Here is a 12,398-nt window from a genome sequence, read left to right on the forward strand (position 1 = left end):
TCTTCGTCTAACAAACAAACAAAATATGAAAAAAGGAAAATTGAACTCCCTTTTTTCATCAGCTTTGTGTCGCTACCCAATCCACATTCCTTCGTTTCTACTATGGTCGTTGGTTTCAGGAGATCACAGGCTTGAAGTCCAGTGCAAGGAGAAACACAAGAAACCCTAGATCCTCGGTAAAGTCTTATTCTTTCAAAGGCTCTGTGTTCCAAAGACGGGAACTTCGACCGTCCAAACTTGGGAACAATTTTCCTCTTTCGTTTTGCCTTAACGTCTTGCAAAAAAAAAAAAAAAAAAAAACATTTACATGATTTTTATCTCTCTTAATTAACTCACAGTCCTATCTTTGATAACAGGACTGATAGGACCTTCTTTAAACAATGTGAACTAAAGACGAAATGGCACGTATATACTTAATTATACACCTGTGTATGTATTCACACATAAACATAGACATTAATGTATATACATACTGTGTGTATGTCACAGTATATGTATGGATGTATCTACAGCATATATACACCCCTTTTGTATGTACATTGCCTTCGATTAATTATATGATTTTGAATTTCCTTTGTAAATTTCCAAATACAGTATTTCAATACAGTTTTATACAGTATCTCAAGGGAGGCGAGAGAAAAAGAGAAATGTAAAAAAACTAACAAATTTTATTGTTACAAATGACAGTGTAAAAAATATTTTAACATATACAAAAACTCTAACCCTAAAAATAAGGTTGTTTTTTCAAGCAGATGAGTTAGATCGTGAGTCTGCATAGAGTGATGTATTTATAAAACATTATATGTCTGTCTATCTGTTTATTCATCTGCCTATCTATCTATCTATCTATCTATATGTATATATATATATATATATATATATATATATATATATATATGTGTGTGTGTGTGTGTGTGTGTGTGTGTGTGTGTGTGTGTATATATATATATATATATATATATATATATATATTATATATATATCTTATATATATATATATATATATAAATATATATATATTTTACATGACGTATACATATATTACATATATATATATATATATATATATATATATAATATATATATATATATATTACATACGGTTATATATATATATATATATATTTATATAGGGATATATATATTATATATATTGTGTGTGTGTGTGTGTGTGTGGTGTGTGTCTGTGTGTGTGTGTGTGTGTATAATTACTATTAAACCAAAAAATACCAAATAATTAAATATATATGTGTATATATATATATATATATATATATATATATATATATATATATATATATATATATATATATATACATATATACATATTCAGCCACACCCAAATATGGGTGCGCGTGTATTTTATAAAATAAAAACTACCACCTAAAAAAATCTACAACTCCTAACCTACAAACATTTTTGTATAAATTCGAAAGAGAGATCTAAACATTCCACACACACTCTTGCATATCAAAGCCACTATAAAAACACACACACATAATATAAACATACATTCATACATACACACACACACACACACACACACACACATATATATATATATATATATATATATATATATATATATATATATATATATATATATATACATATATACATACATACATACACATACATAAATACATACATACATAGAAACATACATCCACAAACACATATCAATCAGATGCAAAATTCAATTCTATTCATTTATTTATTCATTTATTCAAAATTCATTGCAAAATTCAAGCATTACTTGCATCCACAGACAAAGGTTTTCTTATGCAATCACTCGATCTCTTGTCAATGCTTTCACTTCTCGGTCTCCTCCCTTTTGCATTTGTTTGTCTGCCTGAAAGCAAATAACGATAGAAAGCCAGGCATGTTTTATTCACGAGTCTGTCATCTATTTCATCCGGGTCGGTGACGCCTGTTGGGAAAGAGAAATAAAAGAGATTTAGAAAAAAATAGAAAAAAAAGAGAAAAAAAGAAAAAAATATATTAAAAAAAATAGAAAAAGAGAAAAAAGATATTTAAAAAAAATAGAAAAAGAGAAAAAATATATTTAAAAAAAAATAGAAAAAAGAGAAAAAATATATTTAGGAAAAAAAGAGAGAGAAAAAGAGAGAAAACAAATCTTAAAAAAAAGATGTTTGATTTTTTTTTTCTTATGTGGTTTGTATATTTGTTATATGGCTAATTTTGTTGGTTGTGGTAATAGTGATATCAGTATCATTATTATCGTTATTATCATTCTTATTATCATTATTTTCATTATCGGTATAATTACTTTTATTATCATTATCATTATTATCGTTATTATTACTTTTATCATTATTATTATTATTATTATCGTTAATATTACTTTTATGATCATTATCATTATCATCGTTATTATTACTTTCATTATCATTATCCTTGTTATTGTTATCGTTACAGTATCATTCATTTATCATTATCAGTTTTTTTTCATTAATATTGCTATTGTTAACGTTAATATTAATATCATCATAATAATTACTGTCACTGTCATTGCTGTTAGCATTATCAATATCATTCATAGTGTTATTATTACTATTTTTACAATTATCATCATTATCACTATCATCATCATTATCACCATTATCATTATCATTACTATCATATGCCTTCCATTATTACTAATATATCATCATCATCACCATCACCACAACTACAATCATTATCCCCACAATCATCCCCATCACCCCTACCACCATCACCATCACCACCATCATCACCACCACCATCAACACCACTATTTAAGAAATAGGGCTCCATAACATAATGGATTCTCTCACCTGTACAGACAGAGACAATGGTAGAGACAACGAGGACTGAAAGAATGCCAATTACGCCCACGTAGCAGTAGGACACGTCGAACAGGCGGGGGTAGGAACTGAAAAGGCAAAAGGAATTATGGAAATTGGTTTTTGGGAATTGGTTTTTTAAAATTGGTTTGTGGGAATTGGTTTTTGAAAATTGGTTTGTGGGAATTGGTTTTTGAAAATTGGTTTTTGGGAATTGGTTTTTGAAAATTGGTTTGTGGGAATTGGTTTTTGAAAATTGGTTTGTGGGAATTGGTTTTTGAAAATTGGTTTGTGGGAATTGGTTTTTGAAAATTGGTTTGTGGGAATTGGTTTTTGAAAATTGGTTTTTGGGAATTGGTTTTTGAAAATTGGTTTGTGGGAATTGGTTTTTGAAAATTGGTTTGTGGGAATTGGTTTTTGAAAATTGGTTTTTGAAAATTGGTTTGTGGGAATTGGTTTGTGGGAATTGGTTTTTGAAAATTGGTTTGTGGGAATTGGTTTTTGAAAATTGGTTTTTGAAAATTGGTTTGTGGGAATTGGTTTGTGCGGATTGGTTTGTGGGAATTGGTTTGTGAGGATCGGTTTGTGGGAATTGGTTTGTGAAAATTGGTTTTTGAAAATTGGTTTGTGGGAATTGGTTTGTGAGGATCGGTTTGTGGGAATTGGTTTGTGAAAATTGGTTTTTGAAAATTGGTTTGTGGGAATTGGTTTGTGAGAATTGGTTTGTGAGGATTGGTTTGTGGGAATTGGTTTTTGAAAATTGGTTTGTGAAAATTGGTTTTTGAAAATTGGTTTGTGAGAATTGGTTTGTGGGAATTGGTTTGTGAGGATTGGTTTGTGGGAATTGGTTTGTGAGGATTGGTTTGTGGGAATTGGTTTGTGAGGATTGGTTTGTGGGAATTGGTTTGTGAGGATTGGTTTGTGGGAATTGGTTTGTGGGAATTGGTTTGTGAGGATTGGTTTGTGGGAATTGGTTTGTGAGGATTGGTTTGTGGAATTGGTTTGTGGGAATTGGTTTTTGAAAATTGGTTTGTGGGAATTGGTTTTTGAAAATTGGTTTTTGAAAATTGGTTTGTGAAAATTGGTTTTTGAAAATTGGTTTGTGATAATTGGTTTGTGGGAATTGGTTTGTGAGGATTGGTTTGTGGGAATTGGTTTGTGAGGATTGGTTTGTGGGAATTGGTTTGTGAGGATTGGTTTGTGGGAATTGGTTTGTGGGAATTGGTTTGTGGGAATTGGTTTTTGAAAATTGGTTTGTGGGAATTGGTTTTTGAAAATTGGTTTGTGAAAATTGGTTTTTGAAAATTGGTTTGTGAGAATTGGTTTGTGGGAATTGGTTTGTGAGGATTGGTTTGTGAGGATTGGTTTGTGGGAATTGGTTTGTGGGAATTCGTTTGTGAGAATTGGTTTGTGGGAATTGGTTTGTGAGAATTGGTTTGTGGGAATTGGTTTTTGAAAATTGGTTTGTGAAAATTGGTTTTTGAAAATTGGTTTGTGAGAATTGGTTTGTGGGAATTGGTTTGTGGGAATTGGTTTGTGAGGATTGGTTTGTGGGAATTGGTTTGTGAGGATTGGTTTGTGGGAATTGGTTTGTGGGAATTGGTTTTTGAAAATTGGTTTGTGGGAATTGGTTTTTGAAAATTGGTTTTTGAAAATTGGTTTGTGAAAATTGGTTTTTGAAAATTGGTTTGTGAGAATTGGTTTGTGGGAATTGGTTTGTGAGGATTGGTTTGTGGGAATTGGTTTGTGAGGATTGGTTTGTGGGAATTGGTTTGTGAGGATTGGTTTGTGGGAATTGGTTTGTGGGAATTGGTTTGTGAGGATTGGTTTGTGGGAATTGGTTTTTGAAAATTGGTTTGTGAGAATTGGTTTGTGGGAATTGGTTTGTGAGGATTGGTTTGTGGGAATTGGTTTGTGGGAATTGGTTTGTGAGGATTGGTTTGTGAGGATTGGTTGTTGAGCATTGGGTTGTGAGAATTGGTTTGTGAGAATTGGTTTGTGAGAATTGGTTTGTGGGAATTGGTTTGTGAGGATTGGTTTGTGGGAATTGGTTTGTGGGAATTGGTTTGTGAGGATTGGTTTGTGAGGATTGGTTTGTGGGAATTGGTTTGTGAGGATTGGTTTGTGAAAATTGGTTTTTGAAAATTGGTTTGTGAGAATTGGTTTGTGGGAATTGGTTTGTGGGAATTGGTTTGTGAGGATTGGTTTGTGGGAATTGGCTCGAGGGTAGGAACTGAAAAGGCAAAGGGAATTATGAGAATTGTTTTTTGAAAATTGGTTTGTGGGAATTGGTTTGTGAGGATTGGTTTGTGGGAATTGGTTTGTGAGGATTGGTTTGTGGGAATTGGTTCGTGGGAATTGGTTTGTGAGGATTGGTTTCTGGGAATTGGTTTTTGAAAATTGGTTTTTGAAAATTGGTTTCTGGGAATTGGTTTTTGAAAATTGGTTTGTGGGAATTGGTTTTTGAAAACTGGTTTGTGGGAATTGGTTTGGGAAAATTGGTTTGTGAGAAATGTCGAGTGATAATTTTTAAAGGTTGTAATTTCTAGAATGTATGTATAAATATAAGGATCGGTAATAAAAAATAAAAAATAAAGAAGGAAAGAGACGAGAAATATATATATATATATATATATATATATATATATATATATATATATATATATATATATTTATATGTTGTGTGTGTGTGTTTGTGTAGTGTATATATAGATATAGATATATATATATATATATATATATATATATATATATATATATATACATGTATATACATATATGTGTGCGTGTTTGTTCCAACTTCAAAGCAACAACTTCCAAACAACAACAATTTCCAAACAACAACAAAAACTTCCAAACAAACAACAACTTCCAAACAAACAAAAACTTTCAAACAAACAACAACTCCCAAACAACAACAACTTCCAAACAAACAAAAACTTCTGAACAAACAACTCCCAAACAAACAACAGCAACTCCCAAACAACAACAACTCCCAAACAAACAAAAACTTCCGAACAAACAAACAACTCCCAAACAACAACAACTTCCAAACAAACAAACAACTCCCAAACAACAACAACTTCCAAACAACAGCAACTCCCAAACAAACAACTTCCAAACAACAGCAACTCCCAAACAAACAACTTCCAAACAACAGCAACTCCCAAACAACAACAACTTCCAAACAAACAAACAACTCCCAAACAACAACTTCCAAACAAACAAACAACTCCCAAACAACAACTTCCAAACAAACAAACAACTCCCAAACAACAACAACTTCCAAACAACAGCAACTCCCAAACAAACAACTTCCAAACAACAGCAACTCCCAAACAAACAACTCCCAAACAAACAACAACTCCCAAACAAACAACTCCCAAACAAACAACAACTCCCAAACAAACAACAACTCACAAACAATAGCAACTCCCAAACAAACAACAACTCCCAAACAAACAACTCACAAACAATAGCAACTCCCAAACAAACAACTTCCAAACAACAGCAACTCCCAAACAACAACTTCCAAACAAACAAACAACTCCCAAACAACAACTTCCAAACAACGACTCCCAAACAAACAACATCTCACAAACAATACCAACTCCTAAACAACAACAAAAACTTCCAAACAAACAACAACTTCCAAACAAACAACAAGCGACAGGAAAGCCAGCACACCGACCTCTCAGCCTCGAGTCTCCCGGCGACATATCTATTGGATGAAATCGAGGTGGCGTTCCAGCCGTTTTCCAAGAGCGGGGTGTCGGTAGGGCATCCGGCGGTCGATAGGGGCAGGTCCTCGCTGTTCCCTGCTCCGTACAGGAACTTCCCGAGCATCAGGATGATGTTGAAGACGAGAGAGGCAACGAAACCTGAGATGATGCCCTGGAGAGAGAGGGGGTGGGGAGAGGGAGAGAGAGGGAGAGGGAGAAGGGAGAGAGGGAGAGGGGGGAGGGGGGAGAGGGAGGGGGGAGGGGAGAGAGAGGGGGGTAGGGAGAGAGAGAGGGAGAGGAGGGGAGAGGGAGAAAGAAAGAGAGAAAGAGAAGATTAGTTTGATTGCCTCAGTTTTCGATTCGGATTCAATACCATTTCGGTTTCGTTGTATAAAAAAAAAAAAAAATAAAGCACCATCTTAAAACCAGACCATATATAAAGGAACAATCACTCCTGAAACATTATAATTAAATGGACAATATTAGTTCAGGAGAGAACTATACACACACAATCTACACCAGTAAAACACGTCCTCATCAGGAAAAGTTAAATAAAAAAATCTATCCCTCCTTCTATCCATCTCCCCCCTCTCCCCTCCCCCCCTAACTACAACCTAACCCTACAAATCCCCCCCCCCTCTCTCTCTCTCCCCCAAACTACAACCCAACTAACCCCCCCCCCTCCCCACCCTCCCCAACTACAACCCAACCCCTACAACTCACCCCCTCACCCTCTCCCTCCCCCCCCTCTCTTCCCCCCCAACTACAACCCAACCCCCCCAACTAAAACCCAACCCCAGCAACTCACCTTCGTATTAACCCACGGTGCGAGAACCGCCGTCAGGAAGAGCCCGTCCATGGGACTAACGAGCGCCCCGCTGATCGTGTAAGCCGTTTGGAAAAGAGTTCCCAGGTTGGCCACCAGGAGCGCCATGACGATGCTCACGAGACCCATGCACGAGGCTGGAGGAGAGGGAGAGAGGGGGAGATAGAGAGAAGGGTTGGAGGGTTGGGGGTAGCTTGGGTGGAGGGTTGGGAGTGGCTTGGAGGTTGGAGTGTTGGGAGTATCTTGGGTGGAGGGTTGGGAGTATCTTGGAGGGTTGGGAGTGTCTTGGAGGGTTGGGAGTGTCTTGGAGGGTTGGGAGTGTCTTGGAGGGTTGGGAGTATCTTGGAGGGTTGGGAGTGTCTTGGAGGGTTGGGAGTGTCTTGGAGTGTTGGGAGTATCTTGGAGGGTTGGGAGTAGCTTAGAGGGTTGGGAGTATCATGGAGGGTTGGGAGTATCTTGGAGGGTTGGGAGTATCTTGGAGGGTTGGGAGTAGCTTGGAGGGAGGGTTGGGAGTAGCTTGGAGGGAGGGTTGGGAGTAGCTTGGAGGGTTGGGAGTAGCTTGGAGGGTTGGGAGTATCTTGGAAGGTTGGGAGTATCTTGGAGGGTTGGGAGTATCTTGGAGGGTTGGGAGTATCTTGGAGGGTTGGGAGTATCTTAGAGGGTTGGGAGTATCTTGGAGGGTTGGGAGTATCTTGGAGGGTTGGGAGTAGCTTGGAGAGTTGGGAGTAGCTTGGAGGGTTGGGAGTATCTTGGAGGGTTGGGAGTAGCTTAGAGGGTTGGGAGTATCATGGAGGGTTGGGAGTATCTTGGAGGGTTGGGAGTATCTTGGAGGGTTGGGAGTAGCTTGGAGGGAGGGTTGGGAGTAGCTTGGAGGGAGGGTTGGGAGTAGCTTGGAGGGAGGGTTGGGAGTAGCTTGGAGGGTTGGGAGTAGCTTGGAGGGTTGGGAGTAGCTTGGAGGGTTGGGAGTAGCTTGGAGGGTTGGGAGTAGCTTGGAGGGTGGGAGTGTGTGGGGGGTGGGGTGTAGTTGGAGGGTTGGGTGTAGTTGGGGTTGTGGGAAGTATTTGGAGGGTTGGGAGTGGCTTGGAGGGTTGGGGGTAGCTTGGAGGGTTGGGAGTAGCTTGGAGGGTTGGGAGTAGCTTGGAGGGTTGGGAGTAGCTTGGAGGGTTGGGAGTATCTTGGAGGGTTGGGAGTAGCTTGGAGGGTTGGGAGTATCTTGGAGGGTTGGGAGTAGCTTGGAGGGTTGGGAGTATCTTGGAGGGTTGGGAGTAGCTTGGAGGGTTGGGAGTATCTTGGAGGGTTGGGAGTAGCTTGGAGGGTTGGGAGTAGCGTGGCGGGTTGGGAGTAGCTTGGAGGGTTGGGAGTATCTTGGAGGGTTGGGAGTAGCTTGGAGGGTTGGGAGTATCTTGGAGGGTTGGGAGTAGCTTGGAGGGTTGGGAGTATCTTGGAGGGTTGGGAGTAGCTTGGAGGGTTGGGAGTAGCTTGGAGGGTTGGGAGTAGCTTGGAGGGTTGGGAGTATCTTGGAGGGTTGGGAGTAGCTTGGAGGGTTGGGAGTATCTTGGAGGGTTGGGAGTAGCTTGGAGGGTTGGGAGTATCTTGGAGGGTTGGGAGTAGCTTGGAGGGTTGGGAGTATCTTGGAGGGTTGGGAGTAGCTTGGAGGGTTGGGAGTATCTTGGAGGGTTGGGAGTAGCTTGGAGGGTTGGGAGTAGCTTGGAGGGTTGGGAGTAGCTTGGAGGGTTGGGAGTAGCTTGGAGGGTTGGGAGTATCTTGGAGGGTTGGGAGTAGCTTGGAGGGTTGGGAGTATCTTGGAGGGTTGGGAGTAGCTTGGAGGGTTGGGAGTATCTTGGAGGGTTGGGAGTAGCTTGGAGGGTTGGGAGTAGCTTGGAGGGTTGGGAGTAGCTTGGAGGGTTGGGAGTATCTTGGAGGGTTGGGAGTATCTTGGAGGGTTGGGAGTAGCTTAGAGGGTTGGGAGTATCTTGGAGGGTTGGGAGTATCTTGGAGGGTTGGGAGTATCTTGGAGGGTTGGGAGTATCTTGGAGGGTTGGGAGTATCTTGGAGGGTTGGGAGTATCTTGGAGGGTTGGGAGTATCTTGGAGTGTTGGGAGTAGCTTGGAGGGCTAGGAGTAACTTGGTTGTACTAGAGGAATGTCTTTTGGTTGTACCGCAGAACAGGTTTGATTGTATTGTTGACTTTTTTTATTGTACTGGGTCATATGTGGAAGGATGTGAGCTGGTGAATAATGCGCGTGGATTTATTCATTCATATATCTTTTTGAGTCTCTTTCTCTCCATCTATCTATCTATCTCTTTCTCTCTCTCTCTCTCGCTCTCTCTAGCTGTTTCCATAATTATCCATATATTCCTTTATATTGCATAAAACAAGAGTACTACAAATATTATAATAGCCATACTAATATCACTAGTAAAAAAAAAAATAAAAAAAATCAATAATAAAAATTAAAACTTTCATACCTTCTCAGATGAAAAACACACACACACAAACACACACACAAAAAAACACCTAAAGATATTTACACATGACTCTTGTGATGACCTTCGTCCGCGTCGGAGACATGCCGGAGAATATCGACCATCCGCTGAGAAAATCTTCCCAGATCATCACCACTAAGGAGTTGGCCAGCGAGGACAGGGAGCTTGAACGAGAAAGAAGAAAAAGAAAAGAATAACATAGGTTAGTATGTGTGCGAGAGAGAGAGAGAGTGGGGGGGAGAGTAAGAGTATGAGAGGGGGAGGGAGAGTAAGAGTATGAGAGGGGGAGGGAAGGAGGGAGGGAGAGAGATAGAGGGGAGAGGGAGGGAGGGAGAGAGAGAGAGAGAGTGAGAGAAAGATAGATAGAGAGAGAAAAAAACACAGGTTAGTGAGAGAGACAGAGAGAGAGTGAGAAAGAGATAGATAGATAAATAGAGAGAAAAAAAAACACAGGTTAGTGAGAGAGAGAGAGGGGGGGGAGATCAGAGAGAGAGAGAGACAGAGAGAGAAAACAGGTTAGTGAGAGATAGAGATAGAGAGAGAGAGAGAGAGAGAGAGAAAGAAAAAAAAACACAGGTTAGTGATCGTAGTGTTTTTCTGTGGAGGAAGTTTGAGCACATGTAGGATATCACTATGAGAGGATATTACCTACAGTGATGACGGGAGTGATACTGTGAGATCATATTGTTTACAGTGATGGGGGTAAAACTGTGATGATGTTGTGTATAATGATGGGAATAACTTTGAGATGATATTATGTGCAACGGTGGCTAAAAGAGATCTTCACCCCCAACATTGCATGGTTATTTGTGTACATGTGCAACGTTAAAATAGAAATAACAGAAGAAGAAAAAAAAACAATAGTTGCAATGCCTAGTTTGTCAGAGTGAAGGTTATCTCTTTTGTCTGTCATTTTGCTTGCAGGACACACGCCTAAATGAATTGCAAAGACAAAGAAAGGAGTGGATCTTATTGTTGCATGCATTTAAGGAAGAATCTAGATTATGTGTTCTATTGGGATATGAACACCATTCATCGTAGTCATCACTATTAACATTGACATTAGCATCATCACTACCACTACAATTCTCATTAAGGAAAGCCACCCACCCCCTTCCCCCACACACACACATATGAGTCTCAACCCCCTCCCACCCCCCCGAATCCAACAAAGATATCTTCCCTTAAAATCTCTCCACCAACCCCCAACTCACCTCAGAACCGCCCCCGCCACAGCAGCCACAAACAAACCAGTCATGCCAGGGAAGTGTCGTAGTTTATCAGCAACCAGAAAACCCAAGATTTCGTCCGGCTTCTTGACCTGTCCGCTGCTGACGGGGTCACAGTCTTGGTAGACGGCGTAGGCTACGAGACCAGCTAGGTAGAAGAGTGACCAGAGGACGGTGAGGCCCAGCATGAAGGCGAAACACATTCTGTGGAGGAGGTGGGTGTGGGTGAGGTTGTAGAGTGGAGTTGTTGGGCAGAAATGGCAGGTGGATTTGCCTGGTGTTTACGGAAGGAAAAAGCGGTCGACGATGCTCGAGAGGAATGTGTTTTGAGTGAGGATTTGTATATATATATATATATATATATATATATATATATATATATATATATATATATGTATGTATGTATGTATATATATATATATATATATATATATATATATATATATATATATATATATATATATATATATATATGGTAAATTCGTAGAAGAACATAACCAACGTAGTTGATGCTAGAATTCATGCATCTTTTACATTTACGATTCATAAGTAAAAAAGAAAGAAAAAAAAAGTTTTTCCTTAGTAACCTGCACTGTATAGTGTTTTCTTTCTCTACCATTTATTTCCATGTTAAGTGATCGAAAACGCACCACAAGAACGAGTGAATGTAACCACACTTCCTCTCGCACCAGAAGGCCACACCATCCACAAAAACCACCTTTCCTTTTCTATCAAAACTGTTTGGACAAATGCCGCTCATGATCTTCCCATGGCACTGACTTACTGACCCTTGCGAAATCTTGAGACTCCTGACGGACACGAGTCTCTGGTACTGCGCTTGCGAGATACCGATGATGCTGACCACGAAGTAGGCGCCGAGGACCTGCACGGACCAGAAGGTGTGGCGCACCAGAGGGCTTGGGTCGAGGCTGAAAGGACGGGGAATTGTTCATTGAGAGGGAGAGAGAGAGAGAGAGAGAGAGAGAGAGAGAGAGAGAGAGAGAGAGAGAGAGAGAGAGAGAGAGAGAGAGAGACAGAGAGAGAGAGATAGAGAGAGGCAAGGAGAGAAAGAGGGGAAGAGAGAGAGAACCAGAGAGGAGAAAGAGAGAGAGAAAAAAATAGAAAGAGAAAGAAAGAAAGAGAGGGAAGGACAGGAAGAGAGAGAGAGAGAGAATGAGAAAGGAGAAAGAGAAAAAAAATAGAAAGAGAAAAAAACAGAAATATCCTTCCACTAGAATCATTGTGAAATCTCTCACACACTACACAACTCTTGCAGGAAGCACCATCTGACTGGAACCTGCCCAGA

General features: G+C 39.6%; 1 protein-coding gene across 1 annotated transcript; it reads right to left on the reverse strand.

Moving 5' to 3' along the window:
* Positions 1–1,635: 1,635 nt before the first annotated feature.
* LOC122258666 (sodium-coupled monocarboxylate transporter 1) lies at positions 1,636–12,021 on the reverse strand (the record flags this gene model as incomplete). Its single annotated transcript, XM_086535450.1, is given in 7 exon segments — positions 1,636–1,930; positions 2,820–2,917; positions 6,520–6,722; positions 7,359–7,513; positions 9,909–10,027; positions 11,078–11,296; positions 11,881–12,021. Coding segments are annotated over 7 exon segments (1,120 nt in total), but the record flags the coding sequence as incomplete, so codon positions are not given.
* Between the last annotated feature and the right edge of the window lie 377 nt (positions 12,022–12,398).

Source organism: Penaeus japonicus, unplaced genomic scaffold, assembly GCF_977035675.1.
Source record: "Penaeus japonicus unplaced genomic scaffold, GWHDUDI00000001_assembly GWHDUDI00000661, whole genome shotgun sequence".
Classification (NCBI taxonomy): Eukaryota; Metazoa; Arthropoda; class Malacostraca; order Decapoda; family Penaeidae; genus Penaeus; species Penaeus japonicus.